Genomic DNA, 10,559 nt, shown 5'->3' with positions numbered 1-10,559 from the left:
CTGATGTTTATTACAGTTAAAGGAAGGGCGCGACTTTGGATTGACCTAAGAGCGCCGCACTCTTTTCATTGGCTTCTTACGCCAGGGTGACTCTATAGAGTCCATGTAAATGTAAGTTTTATGACATCCTATTGCAGTGAAATGAATCTCTGAGTAAGAGCAATACACCGAGGCAGACAATTTATGGATGTTAAATGGCCTTGGGCACAGGCTGCAGCAATTCCCTTTTGATTTTCTTGCTGATGAAAATTACAAGGAAGGAGGTGTACATTTTAAGGACTGATGGGAGAATTATGCAGCTTTGCTGTTTGTGTGTTTTACATGCAAAATGGATTTGAGTTGTGCTGTTCACAAATCCATTAGTGCGGCGCTAATGAGTGCAGGGTGAACCAAAGCATGGGCGTTTGATTCTGCAGTTTGTCTTCTCGGTGAAAGTGTTTTGTTGTGACCAAAGCAAAGGCAGCGGATCTCTTTCAGGTTAAAGTCTCCTCGTATTTTCTCGCGAAAGGCAGAAGACTCTAGATTGGCTCTGGCCGTTTGGAGGGAAGTGTGTTGTGAGAGATGCCAGTAGGCTTGACTGAGAAACAAACAAGCTGTGAAGAGAGAGCTGAGGGTTTGCCAGTGAAAAGATTAGAGTGGCATTTGGCTCGGGCGCCAAAATGCATCACTGCTCGTGCCACAGCGCCATGGCAACCAAAGCTTTATGCTTTCTTCACAGTCCCCCTGCTGAGGGTCCAGATTGTTCCAAAGAGTCATTTAGAGATCACTCAAGTTGACCGCAGCATTTATGGGGTTGCACATTCCCAACAATAATACCTTATTCTTAAATCTGTTTGCATGAAGCTGACGTTTGCTGTAATCTGATTACTGCTTTGTTTGGGTATTTTTTGTAAATTAGTAAAGTGTAAAAGCCTATTATAAATGTGCATGTAACCTTTCCATGGCTCCTCTGCTCCTCGGTGACCAATCAGGAGGTCTTCCTTAAGCAGCTCATCATCAAATGTGATTGACAGCCCCCCTGGACCCCCCACGCACACACACACAACAAAAAGAGGGCTATTTACCTCCTCATTTTCTCATGGGACTAAGTTAATGATCACGGCCAAAAAAATAACACAAAGAGGGAAAGGCATGAGAAGTCAACGCCTGGTCGAACCGTTTGGAACACTTTCTGCTTCCTTTTGAGAGGATTAGAGAAGAGGAGGCTGTGCGAGGAGAATTTTAGAGATAGCAGGGAGGCAGATGAAGCAGCAGAACCCAGACAGAAAGTAAGAGGTAAAAGGAGGCTTGTGAAGATAGCTGGCACTTTTTTATGAAATCTCTCTTCTTCATTCATGTGTCACTCTGGCTGTGGATTCACAGACTTTGAGGTAAGGTAAGGCAAACTCCAAATCGCTTAGAAAGTCTGCTCACATTTTCTTTTTTGCGCTATTTTTATTTTATTGTGAGTGTTTTCTCACATTTGCTTCAAATTAATTCTGTTGAACTCCCTTTATTTTCACTGCAATTGACATATTTTCACGCATTGCTGCATGAGTTTCCATGCTGGCCTCATAGCTTCATGCGCCTCTGCAAGAAATTAGCATGGTTATGTTATCTGTCAAACCACACCTTACAATCTCATTTGTTTTCCTTTCTCTCGGATTTCTTTTCCCACTCTTTTGAATGCTGCAGGCCAAACTGAAACTCAAGGAGCTTTGGAGCCACGTCTTATGAGCTGTGGAGGCATTTGCCTTTCAGAGAGATAGAATTCAAATGATGGAGATGATGGTTTAAAAGTGAGGTGAGAAACTGATCAGACTTCTTGTAAAGAGGCTTTCTGTTGGGCTGCCAGCTGTGTCAGTCCGTGCTTATTTGTGTTTGGTGTGATCTCCATGCAGCTGCGGACTGGTGAGCAGCTGACAACAATCTGAGGCAACTTTCAGCACAAACTCCTTACATTCCTTTCCATTTCAGTGATTGAATCCACACCGAGAGCGTGTGATTGCTCAGAGAAAAAAAAAAAAATTATAGACAGTTATCAGCCTCCAGCAGTTTTTTTAAGCACGTCACTTGTCCTTACTGATGAACGTCAGAAACAATTGACTGTTAGTTTAGCCGTGATAGAGTTCCCATCACTCTATTGACAGTGGATCGCTATGCCATTCTCCAGAGAGTGACAGAAAAATCCCACATTTGATTTGACTTTATTGAATTTTCCCTTAAGCTTTAAAGTGTTTCCAAGTCCAAAAGTTAGCTGAGGACAGCCACAAGGCTAAAAATGGTCTTTGCGGTTTTGAGCCCGACAACAGAGCTTTGTTCAAAGTTATGGCAGCACGTCATGCTCTGATAGCCCCTGAGTGATGGACCCAACGAGCAAAAGTTCAGCCCCTTTCACACCATTGGATTACAGAAGAGTCTGCAGCCTGCTGCATCTACAGTTGAAGTTTTGACCCTCCTGCAGGCTCAGACACTAAAGGAGTTCATAAAGTTGCATTGGATCACCTTTATAGAAATATAATCACTAGGTGATTCCCTCTACCTTCTGTTTGACTGGAACAATGAGGCAGGTGAGTCTGATCCTAAACTTAGAATCATGTTTCTGCATATCTGTGTTTTCGACTAAACAGTGAGTCATTCTGCGTATCCAGGCAGGGATCTGTTAGTCAGCTCGTTGGATGTTAGGGTTTTTCCTAGTATTTTATACTGTGTATAATCCTGGAGGGATAAAATGACTAAGAAAAAAAAAGACTAAAGGGGAGTTTTCTGATTAAAGAGCACAGAAGAAAGTGGATTTTCCAAAGTCAAAGAAGTAGCTTTGTTACATCTTAAAAAAAATACAAGCTTTCCATGTGTTAAAGAAGAAGAAAAAGCTTTCTAACCACGTTCTTGAAAGATTCAGATTGTCATTTTTGAGCCAAAAAGTTTCAAAAAATCTGTTCTTCTGCAGCAGAAAACAAGCAGACCCTGAGGTTTTACTTATTAATTAGTAACTCCTTCTTGTGAGAAGGAATGTTCAACATCTCCCCACCGGTGTACTGGCTCTGATCACTTGTGCGACTAATAAATATCAAGCTGTCACCATGGCAACACATATGGAGGTCTTTACAACACCGAGTGAGCCACTGCTTTTGTTTAAGTGGAGGATCAGAAGGAATCTGGGAGCAGATGCATTTGTGTGAGTGATTAAATAAAACCCCATTTTTGGGAATATGCTCACCTCATGAGTTCGAAGTAAAATTTCTGAGGTGAAGTTTCCTGTGTGCTGTTACATGAAGCTGCCACACGGTGTCACTCTTTGAGTGTCTTTCTTTGCCCTCTCCTGCAGAATCTGCACAGCTAGACTAAAATGTGGTAAAAGTAGAGGCAAGTTGAGATCAAATATGTGCATTTCTACTGTTTTTACTTCAGAGATAGACTTCCTCTGTTTGGTCTTCAGCTGCATGCTTGGAAAGTCACATTCTGTGAAGTTCCTGTGGTTGTGGAAAGGATACGGTGTTTTCCCGTTGATGTCTCCTGCCAAGCTGTGGGGAGGAAATGAGAGTTTATTGCAACTGGTGATGCAGACCAGGATGACCTGTGAGGCACAGACAGTACGAGCAATGAAAGTTAGGGGAAAATAACTCAAGGAAGTCGGGAAATAAGCCTATTAAAAACAATAAAAGTGCATTTTTGTTTGAAAGGATGCTTAAGCCAGGCTTTAATTAAAGCACCAGCAACTTCTGATTCAGCTTCTCGCCTCCATGCCATCATATTTGACAGATGTGTTTTTAATTCAGTCGCCAAGATGTTTAGGTTGGTAATTAACTTGTCCTCCATAATAATTTATACAGCAGCATTGGTGGCTGTTTTATTCAGGGCCAGGCTCCATTAGGCTAATCTGGGTAATGTGCGCAGCTGCAGATCAGGTGGATTTGTCAGTCTAATCAGCTGGCTGGAGCCTCTGCAGCTGTAAATCACATTAGGCCTGAGTGGGCCGTGCAGAGCCGCCTGCTGCAGGAAGCTGCGACCGGCCACGCTTTGGTCACAGCTACGCAGAGAAGACCGGATTACAGATAAATATGTTAGGTGTCAGCCGCAGGAAAGAAGACAAAGAGCAATCACACTCTTTCAGACTCTCAAAAGCCAACATGGTTCAGAGCTATTATTAAGGATGATAAAAGACCATAACCAAAAGGATTAGAGAGTGCTTGTGCAGGAAATTGCCTTCATATCTGAGGCACTGTAATTGTTTCATGTCTAAATTACCTATTACTTCCTCGTCAAGCTCTGAATGTTAAGTTGGTTGCCAAGTTTGTCTTTTGAGAACGGGACAGTCAACTTTCTGTAACTTGTTAGACACTGACCACGATGCATTTTATCAGCTGCCCAAGCTTTTAACTTTCTCGGACAGAAAAAGAGCATTTGGGGGTAATTTCCCTCAAGAAGTTGTTCAAACACACATAGAGTACTTTTACAAAGTGATATTTGACTTCAAATAGGTCTTACCCTCAGCAAGAAGTAGTCTATCTAAAGACCCACAAGGAAAATCCTGGTTTTGGTGTTTTTAAAACGTTATTGTATTTTTCTCATGATGGAAAACAAACACATTTAAAATCATTTAAAAGTAAAGCTGCCACTGACATGGGCGGGCCTAAAGTCTCCCTTCTCTGCTACAACTTTTGTGCATCCACTTGCAGACAAACAGATTCATTACCGTCTTTGTTTTCCTTGTTTGAGCTCCCATCTGGGTTATAACTGTATGCTGGATAGCACTGATATTGCTCGACATTTTTCTTTTTTTTTTTACTCTAATGTTAGCTTGGGGCTGCGAGGACTGAAAAGCTATTGGAAGAGAGTGCAAACAAAGGGTTGATGGTAAATTAGTGGAGGCTAACTTGTACACCACCAGAAGTTAGCTAACCACAATTCAAATTTCTAATGAAGTCCTGCAGAAAACATGTCTTAAAAATCGACACAGGCTTTTTAATTTTTGCTAAAACTGCATGATTATGATTAAAAGATCACTTTTACAATAGAAAAATATAGTTGGAGTGGGACTTTATATAAAAGTAAGTTAGTATTTTAAGTTTACTTTTTAAATACTATCCATATATCGTAAACTTAAAATGTTGTAATTTAGCCTGAAGAAGTATTCAGTTAGTATACTTCCTACTCTACATGGTCTATACATATATAACAAATAATCTACTTGATTGCCTAATTGATTTCTTTTCCCAAGATCTAACCAGATTTTTGCTACTTGAATCGACCTATACCATTTCATACATTTTTCAAAATAAAGCAAATTTGATCAATCTCAGAAAATAACATTTAGATTGAGGTACGAAAGGTTTATTTTACTATAGTGTAAAAACGACCAAGTACCATCACAGCATACATGTGCAAAAAATGATCGACCATCGTGACAGTTCAATGTGTGGAAACACTGAATCTTGCAGACTTGTGACCACACAACTTGTTAAAATCTTCTAATAATGTTCATTTTGTATTGTTTTGATGTGGAAAATCAACAGTGGGCTGAACTTTATAAACTAAAACGTGAATGGATTTACCATTCATTCTTGTTTACTTGTTTATTTGTCCACATATTTAATTTACACTTGATTAGTTTGAAAGAAATACAAGGAATCTGGAAAACTTCATCTACATTTTCAGTTTTTAGGTCAGTGAATGTGATTGTTCAAAATGAACTAATATTGACTATGAATCATATCAAATTATATGAATTAAATCGAATCGTTGTTAAGATAAATTGCTACATTTCTAGTCTATAGTATATTTACCATGCTAATACTCAAGTATACTTAACAATGTGAACTTAAAGTGTACTATTTTTTTCTAAGGATAAAAAAAGTTTGAGGGACTTTTTTCAATTTTTTTGACAAAAAAAAGTGACTGGCTCCTAAAACCATTCATGTCAGTTCATCTTTTCAGTGCACACAATTTGCTGTGATTGCACTTTTTCTATGATGAGTGATGCACTCAAATATGTTTGGACAGCTGATATGACTCCCAACAGCTTGACAGATAATCAAACTTTATCGAGAGGACACCACAACCCCCGAATGAGAGGTTTTATGCTGCACACAGTAAAAAGCTCCTTATGATTCACCAGCAGGATGTCACTTGCCAAGTCAGATTCTGTACACCTGTAAAGCCTTTCAGTGAAACTGTGAAGAGAAATTGGAAGTTTCTTCCATAAATCTCTTTCAGGATCATATTTCTTTTTCCACATAATACAGAAGTATTTTTGATGGTTTTCCGACAGCTCAAATTGATAAGCACTGCAAAAGCAGTGAGACTAAATTGCATCCAGGGGATGATAAAGGAAGCTCCCATGCAGGCACCGGCAGTCACATCTGTCTGCCACGTTCTGCAGCTCGTACCCACAGGTTCCTCTGAACTTTAGCATGCTTTAATATTTACAGTGTGTATCTGTGTCGGATGCTGGAGAGTCTCTCTGGGGACTCCTTGAATGACACGAGAATCGAAATGGAGCGCAGCGGGGATGCGCCTGAGAATAGAAGCGCACGGTAAGCAGATGGCACCTCGGTGGCTCCCTCAATGGTGCCAGCTGATAGACGAGGATGTTTCAGATGATACTCTGTTGATCTGGATCCATATGTGATCTTTTGGTAGAGTTTCTTCAGAGTCAGTAAAGTGATAATCTATATCTTGAGCTGTTGACAGGAGCTTTTTTCTACTCTGCGTGGATGTTAAATGGAGGAAAGCAGATCTGTGTCTGACCTAGAACTTTCTTTTTCTCAGGTCTAACACAAGTTCTTTGAATACCTGATGAAAGTGCTAGAAAAAAGTATCATTTCATGGCATTGTGATGAGTGAGACAGTGAGACGAGGAAGCCTGAAACTGATCCTGATGCTTTGAGTTTCTGAATGGGCAGGACACTGACCTGCATGTGAGGATGTGCACAATCTCGTCCCTCCACTAATTTGCTGGTTTTGACTCGCCCTCTGCTGCTTGCTGTTGTCTGCCTCCCCTCTACTTCCAGTCCTGGCCAGAGCTCCTGCTGCATAGGTGGAGCTGGCTTTCCTGGAATTGTCGGGCAACTTTTCCTGTTGTGCTTGCTACCTCTTGCTCAATCTTTTGCCTGCTTGACAGCTCAGCTGCAGGATTCTTGTGGTTTGGGAGACTCGTGCTGCTCGGATGCATTTCTCTACAGCATGCTGGAGTTTTGTGCTGTTGCATTAGTTGTGGACATGTTTTTATGACTCAGGTCTGAAGTTTTCCTGCAGGAAAAATGTCTCGGCAGTGCTATGTTGGGCGAAATCCATCGGTGGGTAAAGTAAACTGTGTATGAATGGGAAAGCTTTCAGGAATGTGTAATGTTACTGTTTGCAGTGGCATCTCGCCACAAGCTTATTGTACAAGCTTTTTGTGAGTGGACTACATGAAAGTGGATCAAGTTTTTTTAATTCATTTTATACTTAAACAAATTTATTTAAAAAAAAATCTTTAACAAAAGCAGTTTTTATCATGTAGTTTGACTTGAATCATACAAAAACAATAAAAAATGAGCTATTATCATGTCATATAAGTTATTTAAGACTTGAGTGAAGAGGCTATCTTTGATTCTCTGAAACAGTTCTCGGGCAAATTTGTTTCTTAATGTGCAAAGAACGAACCAGCAAAAACAAAAGCCAACAATTGCATCACATTCCCAGAGAAAATCAATTCTTTTGTTGCGCAGACTAGTAGAATAACCGCAAGTTTCTGTCTTTGAAAAGAAAGGAAAGAACAAACCCAGGTCTTTTCCCGAGAGGTAATTGCTGGATCCTCGCAACATCAAAAGGCTGCTTGTGCCCGACTGTCCTGATAATGAGCATTTGCCCTCTTCACACATAATGAGTGAAAGTAGAGAGTTCACATAGAGAGACGCTGTGAACACAGAGAGTCCACTCGCAGCTGGGGTGTCTGAGTGGCCAGGAACAAAGGCTTTAGTGTGTGAGATGCTGTGGAGCCCAAGCCATCAGCAAGCAATCCAATACACTTCTGCTTGGCTGAGTTGTCAGTCCCAACCGGCCCGCTCACCCGTGGGCTGCAGCGCAGAGCAGAACACACGCAGACTGCTCCAGTGCTAAATCAAAACCAAAACTTTTAGTTTATCTAACTGACACGGCATCTATTTTAAGGACACAGGATTTTACATCATTGTTCCTCTAGTCGCTTCTAATTTCTTTTATTTCGATAAAAATATTTATTCAAAAACATCAATATTGATTGTATACGATGTTGCAACCTCTTGGTCTAAGATCTGACCTGAGTATTTATAGAAAAACCTGTTTGTGAACTCATATCATCCTTAAGACTGAATTGATTTTTTATATATATTTATTTTGTATTACGTCCAGGTAAAACATCGGTTTTAAGTAAGATTCTAATGTGTAAATACTTTAGTTTGATAATAAAACTCCCGCCTCTAAGTTATGTTGTGAATCTCAAATACAACAAAACTTTAAATTTAAATTAAAAGTAAATTGATTTATTATTTATGATAGGTTCTAATGTCAAAGTCCTAATGTCTTTTCAACGTTCACTCGTGTTATTTTTTTAACCTAATTCTTGGATTATTCCTGTTGGGATGTATTTTTGGATTACTTTTTAGAGCAATACTAATGTTTTGGATTAAAGGGGTTTCATTTTTTTTTTTTTTTTGCCTTTTTTTTTTACTATGTTAACCTTTTTAACCTCTTATTTGGGCTAAAACATCCAAAAATGACATTTTTGGTGTGTATAACATTGCTGCAGCCTTAATATTTGATTTCAAGAGTAAAAAATTCACATCTATTATCTAACATACGTTATTGTTGTCTGACTTCATGTTCTTTTCACAGATAGCTGATCAGCTTCCCTGGATTTCGCCAACATTCCTGCCTTGTTTTTCCTGAAAATGGAAACACTGGAGTCGGAGCTGACCTGTCCAATCTGTCTGGAGCTTTTTGAGGACCCGCTGCTCTTACCCTGCGCTCACAGCCTTTGTTTCAACTGTGCACACCGAATCCTGGTCTCCCACTGCACCCCCAGTGAGCCGATTCAGTCCATCAGCGCCTTTCAGTGCCCGACGTGTCGCTATGTCATCTCCCTCAACCAGAGGGGCCTAGAGGGACTCAAACGCAACGTGACCCTGCAGAACATCATCGACCGCTACCAGAAAGCCTCCTTGAGTGGACCCAACTCTCCCAGCGAGACTCGCCGTGAGCGAGCCGGCCCTGAACAAAAAGCCATGTCGTCCCCCGCTGACCAGGTTCAGTGTCAGTTCTGCGAGCAGGACCCTCCGCAGAACGCGGTGAAGACGTGCGTGACCTGTGAGGTGTCGTACTGCGAGGAGTGTCTCAAGGCCACCCACCCAAACAAGAAGCCTTTCACAGGCCACCGGCTGATCGAGCCGTTGCAGGATTCCCACCTCCGAGGGATCATGTGTCTGGAGCACGGAGACGAGAAGGTCAACATGTACTGTGTGACGGATGAGCAGCTGATCTGTTCATTGTGCAAACTTGTCGGCCGGCATCGAGATCACCAAGTGGCAGCCCTCACTGATCGCTATGAGAAACTCAAGGTGAGAGAGCATTTTATTTTGTATTTAATAGATACTTTTGGGATGTGAGCATTCCCATCACTGCCATCCCCTTTAGAATTTAGATAAAAAATATCAGATAAAGCTGTAAAAAGCTCCTTCAGATCATTACTATCATCCGCATAACCAAACTTCACAACCAAAATGAGAAGGAGTTGTTATAGCCAACATTATATAAAAGTTTTATGTTGCCTTTCATCTGCACTGAAAGTGGAGCAGTGGCTTTTAAGAGCTGGTGTTAAAAACTTCAGAAAAAAGTGAAAAGAACATCCTTAAGAAAAGATTTGCTGCCCCTTTAAAATTTCATGTTTTGCTTTACACATAAATGCTCTTCAGAAATCTGTCCTCAACATCTCGCTGAGAAATGGAGGAATAAAGAAAAGTGCTGCTTGAGAGGATTCTTTTGTTGCTAATTGTAAGGGAAGCAAGAGTTATTTGGAAGCATTATCAATTGCTTTTTGCTTTCTGGGCTCAACAGTTTGAAGCAAACAGACTCATAATATTTAGTTGTGTTTTTCTGACGCAGACTGTAATATTTAGCGTCTGAGTTAAAAGCTTTGTGCTCAAAAATAGGCCAGGACAATAGTCAAAGACTGCTTTTATGTTCAATTTGAGAAGCTGAGATGGCATTAATAAAGTATGGAAGCATGCCACCTGCTGAAGTATAAAAAGAGGACTCAGTCGATAGAGTTTGCAACAAGCTGCTATATAAAGAACTTGCAAAATCACTGATCATTTCATATCCACAAAGCACTTCTGCCTAAAGAGCTTTAAAGTGACACTCAAACTATATTTTATCTATTGTAAAATGTTTCCTAGTGGTCATTTAGATATGATTATGTGGATTTTAGCCAAAATCAAAAAGCTTGTGTTGTTGGAGCTTACTAGGAACTCAATCGCTTCTGAGTTGTTGGCGCAGAAGTTAGTCTTGGCTAATTTCCCATCAACCCTTTGTTTACTTTCTCTCCTGCTAGCAAGCGCAAG

General features: G+C 40.5%; 1 protein-coding gene across 2 annotated transcripts in view; it reads left to right on the top strand.

Moving 5' to 3' along the window:
* The first annotated feature begins 1,144 nt into the window (after positions 1-1,144).
* mid1 (midline 1) overlaps positions 1,145-10,559 on the top strand; it is a 24,522-nt gene continuing 15,107 nt past the window's right edge. The window contains exons 1-3 of one of the 2 annotated variants that reach the window (XM_036209685.1): positions 1,145-1,370; positions 1,675-2,549; positions 8,836-9,557. In XM_036209685.1, coding sequence (XP_036065578.1) covers positions 8,892-9,557 — 666 coding nt within the window. In that variant the 5' untranslated portion in view covers positions 1,145-1,370; positions 1,675-2,549; positions 8,836-8,891. The remainder of the gene's footprint in view (positions 1,371-1,674; positions 2,550-8,835; positions 9,558-10,559) is intronic. The other variant, XM_036209686.1, reaches the window with a different exon arrangement.

Source organism: Oryzias melastigma, linkage group LG21, assembly GCF_002922805.2.
Source record: "Oryzias melastigma strain HK-1 linkage group LG21, ASM292280v2, whole genome shotgun sequence".
NCBI lineage: Eukaryota > Metazoa > Chordata > Actinopteri > Beloniformes > Adrianichthyidae > Oryzias > Oryzias melastigma.
The sequence above is the reverse complement of the archived record's forward strand: the minus strand, read 5'-3'. Positions and strand labels throughout refer to the sequence as shown.